We start from the raw sequence: 10,299 nt of genomic DNA, 5'->3' as shown, positions 1-10,299 counted from the left end.
CATTGTTATTCACAATTCATGACTATCCGTAACCATGGTAGCATCCACATTAATGTAGAAGTGTTCAATAAAATGTATTCCAAAATTACACCATGCATTATTTACCATTCATTTCTATTGGGCACAAAATATTCTGAAACAGAACCAAAGCAAACAGCAAATGCATCCAACAAGTATGTAGAATCACAAGCTTGATTTTGTCATTGTGTACTAGGAATATTGGACCAAATACTAAACTTTTGACTACTTTAATACACATACGTTCATTTACACATACGTTAATTTGTCCAAATACTTATGATACCTTCAAATGGGGGGACTAGATCCACAAAGTGCTTTAATGTCTAAACGGTAAAGCAGATATGAAAATACCCTGAAATAAAAAGGTGACATTTTGTTCTGTACTGTCACCTCACATGAAACATTTGATCTCAAGTCCAAAATGGTGGACTATATAGCCAAATTGAAAGCTATTATTTTCACTATTGAAATAAATACATTTGGGCATATCACAGGTATACATAATGGTAACACACACACACACACACACACACACACACACACACACACACACACACACACACACACACACACACACACACACACACACACACACACACACACACACACACACACACACACACACACACACACACACACACACACACACACACACACACACACACACACACACACACACACACACACACACACACACACACACACACACACACACACACACACACACACACACACACACACACACACACACACACACACACACACACACACACACACACACACACACACACACACACACACACACACACACACACACACACACACACACACACACACACACACACACACACACACACACACACACACACACACACACACACACACACACACACACACACACACACACACACACACACACACACACACACACACACACACACACACACACACACACACACACACACACACACACACACACACACACACACACACACACACACACACACACACACACACACACACACACACACACACACACACACACACACACACACACACACACACACACACACACACAGAGAGTGAGCAGAGAACAATAGGTTGGCCTTGAAGACTGATGATGTAGTGTGGTTGTGTCTGACAGTGGCGCAGTGAGGCGGGAGAAGGGGTCCGTTTTATTCGGGCTTACTGTTGTTTTCTTCAGGGACACACCACCTGTTGTTGCTCTCTCCATCCGGAAACAGCATGACCCCCTCTGATCAGGAAAATTACCCGTACAGACACCTGACCTGTCTGCCCTTTCCTGAAGGAGCTTTTAAAAGAGCGAACTAATTGGAAATTAAATAATAACCGCTTGTCAAAATCTATATTTCGCGACTGGAATACAGAAGCCCAAAGTGCAAACACTTTCTCCATAATTTGGTAGATTACTGCTCAGGTAAACTATTTCCTCGACATCATATTTTCGCATTTAATCAAGTTAATGGTATGTTATTATATGGCCTGTGCAGCATTATTAGCCTACTATAAATGTACAGGTGAGAAAGATTATGATCATGAGACCCTTTTCATGAGTTTATATTACTACATTTCCCAGCCTGATTTACAGTGCATTCGGAAAGTATTCAGACCCCTTGACATAGTCTGATGAAACCAGATTGAACTCTTTGGCATGAAGGACAAGCGTCACGTCTGGAGAAAACCTGGCACCATCCCTACGGGGAAGCATGGTGGTGGCAGCATCATGCTGTGGGGATGTTTTTCAGCGGCAGGGACTGGGAGACTAGTCAGGATCAAGGGAAAGATGAATGGAGCAAAGTACAGAGAGATCCTTGATGAAAACCTGTTCCAGAGCGCTCAGGACCTCAGACTGGGGCGAAGGTTCACCTTCCAACAGGACAACAACCCTAAGCACACAGCCAAGACAATGCAGGAGTGGCTTCGGGACGAGTCTCTGAATGTCCTTGAGTGGCCCAGCCAGAGCCCGGACTTGAACTTGATTGAACATCTCTGGAGAGACCTGAAAATAGCTGTGCAGCGATGCTCCCCATCCAACCTGACAGAGCTTGAGAGCATCTGCAGAGACGAATGGGAGAAACTCCTCAAATACAGGTGTGCCAAGCTTGTAGCGTCATACCCAAGAAGACTCAAGGCTGTATTCGCTGCTAAAGGTGCTTCAACAAAGTAATGAGTAAAGGGTCTGAATACTTATGTAGGCTGTGTCATTATGGGGTAGTGTGAAGATTGATGATCGAAAAAATAAAACGATTTATTCAATTTGACAATAAGTCTGTTAAATAACAATGTGAAAAAAGTCAAGGGGTCTTAATACTTTCCCAATTCACTGTACATTAAAAGGGCACCTTGGAGATCAAATTAGAGAGCATTCGAAATTTATACAATTGTTTGCCAGGAGGAAAATGGGGGAGGGTCATGCCATTTCAATTTGAGTCACGGGGGATGGTTTAGTTTTTTTTTTATTTAGTCAAGGGGGACGCTCATGTCATTTGTAATCGACTAATTGTCATATTGCTTAGTCTTAGAGAATTAGTTGCTTATTATATCTTGATATTTACCCCTCATCCCTGACTCTCTGCTCTGCGCACAATACCAAGTGTGCCTAGTGTGGTCTCAATCAAATTACGCTCTGAGAAGCACAGGGCAAAGTTACATTTCTAACAAAATGTACTTCCTTCCCAGAGTTATTTTGCTCTACCGGGATGGTGTATAAAACCCAGCCTCCACTGCATTACACACTGCAGTGGACAGGCTATCCCAATCATCAGCACCGGCCTGCCCAGCTCTACCTGATGTAAACCCTTTGGTGCTGCCTGACCAATGACTGCACTTCAGGAGGCAAATCAAAGGCTTGTTCTGAAGAAGAAGAAAAGAAATGTGTTGGTCAAAAAATGTCATATCTGTGCGAATGGACAGAATGGCCTACTGATGTTCTGTTCAGCTTGAGAGGTAGAGCATGAAGAGGACAAGGAGGACCGGAGGTAAGCTTGCTACTGCTCTAATTCATTTGAATAAAAACAATGTGTTTTGTCACCCGTAATGACGTTATTGACCTCACAGTTAGCCATATTCAAGGAATGTATATAAGATACATTACTACGAAGCGGCATCAAGGGAAAAGGACTGGGCCTGAAAGTAGGCTAATTCGAGAAGGCCTAACTCATTTAAACTGTCTTCATTTTAAATTGACTAATAACAACAAGAGGGCTTTGTGTCAGAGCCTATTTCTTCCTATTCCAGAAAAAAGAGGTAGGTCTACCTGTTAGACTAAATATAGTCTACTCTCCATAGATTTGGTCAGCCTATTCCTTCCTATTCCAGATATAAGAGGTAGGTCTACCTGTTAGACTAAATATAGTCTACTCTCCATAGATTTGGTCAGCCTATTCCTTCCTATTCCAGATATAAGAGGTAGGTCTACCTGTTAGACTAAATATAGTCTACTCTCCATAGATTTGGTCAGCCTATTCCTTCCTATTCCAGATATAAGAGGTAGGTCTACCTGTTAGACTAAATATAGTCTACTCTCCATAGATTTGGTCAGCCTATTCCTTCCTATTCCAGAAATAAGAGGTAGGTCTACCTGTTAGACTAAATATAGTCTACTCTCCATAGATTTGGTCAGCCTATTCCTTCCTATTCCAGATATAAGAGGTAGGTCTACCTGTTAGACTAAATATAGTCTACTCTCCATAGATTTGGTCAGCCTATTCCTTCCTATTCCAGATATAAGAGGTAGGTCTACCTGTTAGACTAAATATAGTCTACTCTCCATAGATTTGGTCAGCCTATTCCTTCCTATTCCAGATATAAGAGGTAGGTCTACCTGTTAGACTAAATATAGTCTACTCTCCATAGATTTGGTCAGCCTCTTCCTTCCTATTCCAGAAATAAGAGGTAGGTCTACCTGTTAGACTAAATATAGTCTACTCTCCATAGATTTGGTCAGCCTATTCCTTCCTATTCCAGATATAAGAGGTAGGTCTACCTGTTAGACTAAATATAGTCTACTCTTCATAGATTTGGTCAGCCTATTCCTTCCTATTCCAGAAATAAGAGGTAGGTCTACCTGTTAGACTAAATATAGTCTACTCTCCATAGATTTGGTCAGCCTATGTCTTCCTATTCCAGAAATAAGAGGTAGTTCTACCTGTTAGACTAAACATAGTCTACTCTCCATAGATTTGGTCAGCCTATTCCTTCCTATTCCAGATATAAGAGGTAGTTCTACCTGTTAGACTAAATATAGTCTACTCTCCATAGATTTGGTCAGCCTATTCCTTCCTATTCCAGATATAAGAGGTAGGTCTACCTGTTAGACTAAATATAGTCTACTCTCCATAGATTTGGTCAGCCTATTCCTTCCTATTCCAGATATAAGAGGTAGGTCTACCTGTTAGACTAAATATAGTCTACTCTCCATAGATTTGGTCAGCCTATTCCTTCCTATTCCAGATATAAGAGGTAGGTCTACCTGTTAGACTAAATATAGTCTACTCTCCATAGATTTGGTCAGCCTATTCCTTCCTATTCCAGATATAAGAGGTAGGTCTACCTGTTAGACTAAATATAGTCTACTCTCCATAGATTTGGTCAGCCTATTCCTTCGGTCACCATGCACTCGAGTTGAGGGGCCTATGTGAGGCCATTGTTGCTAAAATCATAGACCTATCCTTTGTTAGCATCAGATTGTTTTTTACTTATTAAATGGACTTGAGGGGTGGCCAGAAGAGGACTGGCCACCCCACATAGCCTGGTTCCTCTCTACCCAGTACAGCCAGAAGAGGACTGGCCACCCCACATAGCCTGGTTCCTCTCTACCCAGTACAGCCAGAAGAGGACTGGCCACCCCTCATAGCCTGGTTCCTCTCTACCCAGTACAGCCAGAAGAGGACTGGCCACCCCTCATAGCCTGGTTCCTCTCTACCCGGTACAGCCAGAAGAGGACTGGCCACCCCTCATAGCCTGGTTCCTCTCTACCCGGCACAGCCAGAAGAGGACTGGCCACCCCACATAGCCTGGTTCCTCTCTACCCGGCACAGCCAGAAGAGGACTGGCCACCCCACATAGCCTGGTTCCTCTCTACCCGGCACAGCCAGAAGAGGACTGGCCACCCCACATAGCCTGGTTCCTCTCTACCCGGCACAGCCAGAAGAGGACTGGCCACCCCACATAGCCTGGTTCCTCTCTACCCGGCACAGCCAGAAGAGGACTGGCCACCCCTCATAGCCTGGTTCCTCTCTACCCGGCACAGCCAGAAGAGGACTGGCCACCCCTCATAGCCTGGTTCCTCTCTACCCAGTACAGCCAGAAGAGGACTGGCCACCCCACATAGCCTGGTTCCTCTCTAGGTTTATAATCTCCACCCGGCACAGCCAGAAGAGGACTGGCCACCCCACATAGCCTGGTTCCTCTCTAGGTTTATAATCTCCACCCGGCACAGCCAGAAGAGGACTGGCCACCCCACATAGCCTGGTTCCTCTCTAGGTTTATAATCTCCACCCGGCACAGCCAGAAGAGGACTGGCCACCCCACATAGCCTGGTTCCTCTCTAGGTTTATAATCTCCACCCGGCACAGCCAGAAGAGGACTGGCCACCCCACATAGCCTGGTTCCTCTCTAGGTTTCTTCTTAGGTTCTGGCCTTTCTAGGGAGTTTTTCCTAGCCACCGTGCTTCTACACCTGCTTTGCTTGCTGTTTGGGGTTTTAGGCTGGGTTTCTGTACAGCACTTTGAGATATCAGCTGATGTACGAAGGGCTGTATAAATACATTTGATTTGATTTGACTTGATTATATAAAGTGATCTATAGCGACACTTTAGTCCGCAATGCTTTATGCTAGAAACAAACTATTAAAAGCAGGGGAAAGACGTGACTCCAACGCATATGGGATATCTTAAGTTTGTCTCTTTGACAATCAGAGGCTGCCCTACAACTTTCTATAGCCAAGGAGACAGAACATGTACTTTTCCTGGGAAGTGGGATAATGTCTGATTCTGTCACTATCACAGGCGGCCAGTGGCACCTTATTCGGGGAGGACAGGCTCATAGTAATGTCTGGAATGGAGTCAATGGAATGGTATCAAACACATCAAACATGTTTCCCAGGTGTTTGATACCTTTCCATTCACTCCTTTCCAGACATTATTATGAGACGTCCTCCCCTAACCAGCCTCCTGTGGTTGCTAGCAATTGACGATTGACATTTCAACAGGCTGTTAAACAACATACTAACTCTTAAGTCAGTCATGTGCAAGCCAGGTAGCATACAAAGGAATGAAAATGTATGATTTAGGCTATATTATTATTAAGCCAAGTCTATAGCCTGCAATTTGATCAATAAATTGTGAAGCATTTGTAGTGCACTGCAGACTGTCAGGAGCACTCATCATTTCAACAACATGTCCATACATTTCACATTTATGTGGTATAAAATAACATTTTAAAAAACTATTATTTATAATTAAATAATAATGAAATGAAAAAAATGCCTTATTAGGTTACACAGTGCCTTTGAATTCACTTTTAGAAACACGAGTTTGACCAGTCTCCGTTTTGAGGATCATCAGTATGCATGCCTACAGTAGTTTGTTAATGTAGCCCAGCAGATGTTCTTATAGTCCCACGCCCTAATCACAGTCAACACAAATCTATTTTGTGACAACATTTGAAAATGATTGTTTCCCACATAAAGAAAGAATACCTGGTGATATGCGCTTGTTGTTGTATGAATATTTGTTTTTTTCAGCTTTTTCTCTAATCTATTGGCGATCAGATACTTCAGTCGCTCACATTTTACAGTTGAAAGACAACTTTAGTATTGTTCGAAACAGACTGTCGTCTTCTTAACAATAGCCTGTGTAGACATCAAAACGTTTCAGGTGCAGCTGCATGCGCTCATTCACTGTCATGCTCTGTTGTGGTACTAAACAATATTATGCTTGTCTGCATCATGTAACAGTAGAACTGCATGAAATGCGTTTAGAAAAGACAAAACAATTCAAAGACCACAAATAAGATGATAGATTCACACAGTGGTCTGCGAACCCACAACCTTGACTACGTTGAAAAGTAATGCTTACAAAATGATTTTCTCCAGGTATCCCTCCTTATAAATAATGTACAGTCCCTTGGCGATGGAGACAAGTCACTGTTGTGTTAATAACCCCGAATGTATGTACGTAAAAGTGTCTCGCGCTCTGTCCTTGAAATGGGCGTTGTAAACATTTTACAATGAACTGTAATAAATGTGTAGAAAGTGGCAGCTGCTGAAGGACGGACGGCTCATAATAATGGCTGGAACGGAGCGAATGGAATGGCATGGTTTCCATGTGTTTGATGTATTTGATACCATTCCACTGATTCCGCTCCAGCCATTACCACGAGCCCGTCCTCCCCAATTAAGGTGCCACCAACCTCCTGTGGTAGAATGTCGACACTCAATTAATCTTCGTTAAAGAGTTTACCTTGCCTGCTAAAAAATCATGCATGAAATGCAGCTTCTTGTTTCGAAAATTATACGTGATTTATTTTGTCACCTCTCATGGATGAACTCAATGAATTAAATGCAGTGTAGGCTACTACATAGGGTACTATATATTGTGTTATGGTTTTATATTTAATGCAAGACCCACGAGAGTGTGACTGGAGAAGAGTTCGATGACTGACGTCAGGAGAAGCCGAGAGGAGCAGAGGCAGCGAGCGCAGACCGATATCGCCAACGTTAACACACAACCTGCACCAGTGCGCTTCACTAGCAAATTAAACTGCTGCGTCTTTTACAACTTCTCCACCATAAACACAATACTGTTACAACAACGGAACGACATCGGAGAGGCTCTACGCGGCGCGATGAACCACAACAGTACTGTTAACCAGAACGTCAGTCTGCCCGCTCCAAACAGCGGCTCGGGGAGCATTGTGGATGAGCTGGTTATCACCTCCACTTTCGGGACCTTGTTGTCGGTCGTCTACATAGTCGGCGTGACGGGGAATGTGTACACTCTGGTAGTGATGTGTCATTCTATCCGCTTCGCCACCTCTATGTACATCTCCATCATTAATCTAGCGCTAGCGGACCTCCTGTATCTCTCCACCATCCCGTTCGTGGTGTGCACCTACTTCCTCAAAGACTGGTACTTCGGAGATGTGGGCTGCCGCATTCTCCTCAGCCTGGACCTGCTCACCATGCACGCGAGCATCTTTACCCTCACTGTGATGTGCACGGAGCGATACCTGGCCGTCACCAAGCCCCTGGACACGGTCTGGCGCTCCAAGAGCTACCGCAAAGCCCTGGCCTGGGGGGTCTGGCTTCTCTCCCTGGTCCTCACCTTACCCATGACGGTCATGGTCACGGAGACCACCAAGAGCGCGCCCGACGGAGCAGTGAAGAGGATGTGCGCGCCAACCTGGGCACCCCGGGCGTATAAGATCTACCTGACCGTTTTATTTGGCACGAGCATCGTGGCGCCTGGGTTGATTATCGGCTATCTGTATACAAAGTTAGCCGGCACGTATTTAGAGTCCCAGAAGAACTCAGTCGTCAACAAAAGGAACATGCGATCCCCGAAGCAGAAAGTCTTGGTAATGATTTTCACTATAGTTCTGGTGTTCTGGGCGTGTTTCCTTCCGTTCTGGATATGGCAACTGTTCCCGTTGTACCACAACAAACCGTTAAGCCTAGCCTCTAACACGCGCACCTGTATTAACTACCTGGTGGCCTGTCTCACCTACACCAACAGCTGCATTAACCCTTTCCTCTACACCCTCCTCACTAAGAACTATAGGGAATACCTGAAGAACAGACACAAGAGCTTCTACCGCTACACGTCGTCGTTTAAGCAGCGTACTCCCAGCTTGTATTCCTGCGGGAAGTCGGCATCCTCCTCGAATCAGTTTGAGTTTAACTCGGAGATCCTGGTGATGGGGACTGTGAGGGGACAGTGAGCGTTACAAAGGGAGAGTGTTTTTTTTAACCGCAACAGGTAACCCGTCTATCTATTATCGTCCCTTTACGAACGAATATCAACCGTTTTACGCACCTGTCAAGAGCACACAAGTAATTTGCTAAGCTTTACATTGTGATATGGCTGGATATATTATGGTTGCTGTGTTATGCTAGAAAAAAAAGGAATGTCAGCAACTCTAGTATGGTGATTTTATCAGACACACAAACAATACAACATTTTGATCCTAGTTGGATCTTTGTCAAGTAATACACCTTATACATAGCAGCGGGAAGTAGGGGTGCTACAGCACCCCCTGAAAAATCTCAATAACTAAATATATATTAACAAATAAATATTTATTTGGGGAAATAAATATTTTTTTCACAAAAGTAGAGCACTGGGCCTTTAATAGTACTGTATGGACCTGTGGAAAAAAAATTGCAGCCAAAAACAATTTCTGTTGTATTTTCCTTCCTTCCTTGCTCGCTCCCTCCCTCCCTCCCTCCCTCCCTCCCTCCCTCCCTCCCTCCCTCCCTCCCTCCCTCCCTCCCTCCCTCCCTCCCTCCCTCCCTCCCTCCCTCCCTCCCTTCATTCTCTCATTCCTTCCTCCTTTCCTCACCTCACCTCCCCTCCATTTCTTTCTTTCTATCCCTCAAGTTAGATATGACTGGACAGTGGACAGGTCAATCAGAGCCGTGTCAACTCAGGGCAGAGAGCGGTTTTACATTTTTTTTTTTTTACCCTGAATTTCTTGTGCTTTGTTCTACCTGACTTACTCCTGTTGTCTTTCAACGTGTAGTATCCGTGGAGACAGTGAGGCAGGTAGACTCTAATAAGTACTTTCATTGAATACCACCAGAGAGGAAGACACACCGTGGAGGTGGAAGATACAGCTCAGCAGACTCAACAGACAGGTGAAGTGTAAATACAGAGGTAACTGCCTAAATAAACACCAACATAGTGTTTTAATAAGGCATTGGGCCTCCACGAGCCAGAACAGCTTCAATGCACCTTGGCATAGATTCTACAAGTGTCTGGAACTCTATTGGAGGGATGAGACACCATACTTCCACGAGAAATGTGATGTTTTGTTGATGGTGGTGGAAAACGCTGTCTCAGGTGCCGCCCCCAGAATCTCCCATAAGTATTCAATTGGGTTGCGATCTGGTGACTGACAGCCATGACATATGATTTAAATCATGCTCATTCAACCATTCAGAGACCACTCGTGCCCTGTGGATGTGGGCATAGCAATTGGTAGCCAAAATAATGGCCTTCCCAGCATTTCTATACATGACCCTAAGCATGATGG

General features: G+C 44.4%; 1 protein-coding gene across 1 annotated transcript; it reads left to right on the top strand.

Annotated features, from left to right (window-relative positions):
- The first annotated feature begins 7,699 nt into the window (after positions 1 to 7,699).
- LOC115106309 (urotensin-2 receptor-like) lies at positions 7,700 to 9,084 on the top strand. Its single transcript, XM_029628906.2, has one exon. The coding sequence runs from the start codon at positions 7,891 to 7,893 to the stop codon at positions 8,983 to 8,985; it is 1,095 nt and encodes a 364-aa protein (XP_029484766.2). The 5' UTR covers positions 7,700 to 7,890; the 3' UTR covers positions 8,986 to 9,084.
- The last annotated feature ends 1,215 nt before the right edge of the window (positions 9,085 to 10,299 follow it).

This window comes from Oncorhynchus nerka, linkage group LG23 (assembly GCF_034236695.1).
Source record: "Oncorhynchus nerka isolate Pitt River linkage group LG23, Oner_Uvic_2.0, whole genome shotgun sequence".
NCBI classification, from domain to species: Eukaryota; Metazoa; Chordata; class Actinopteri; order Salmoniformes; family Salmonidae; genus Oncorhynchus; species Oncorhynchus nerka.
The sequence above is the reverse complement of the archived record's forward strand: the minus strand, read 5'-3'. Positions and strand labels throughout refer to the sequence as shown.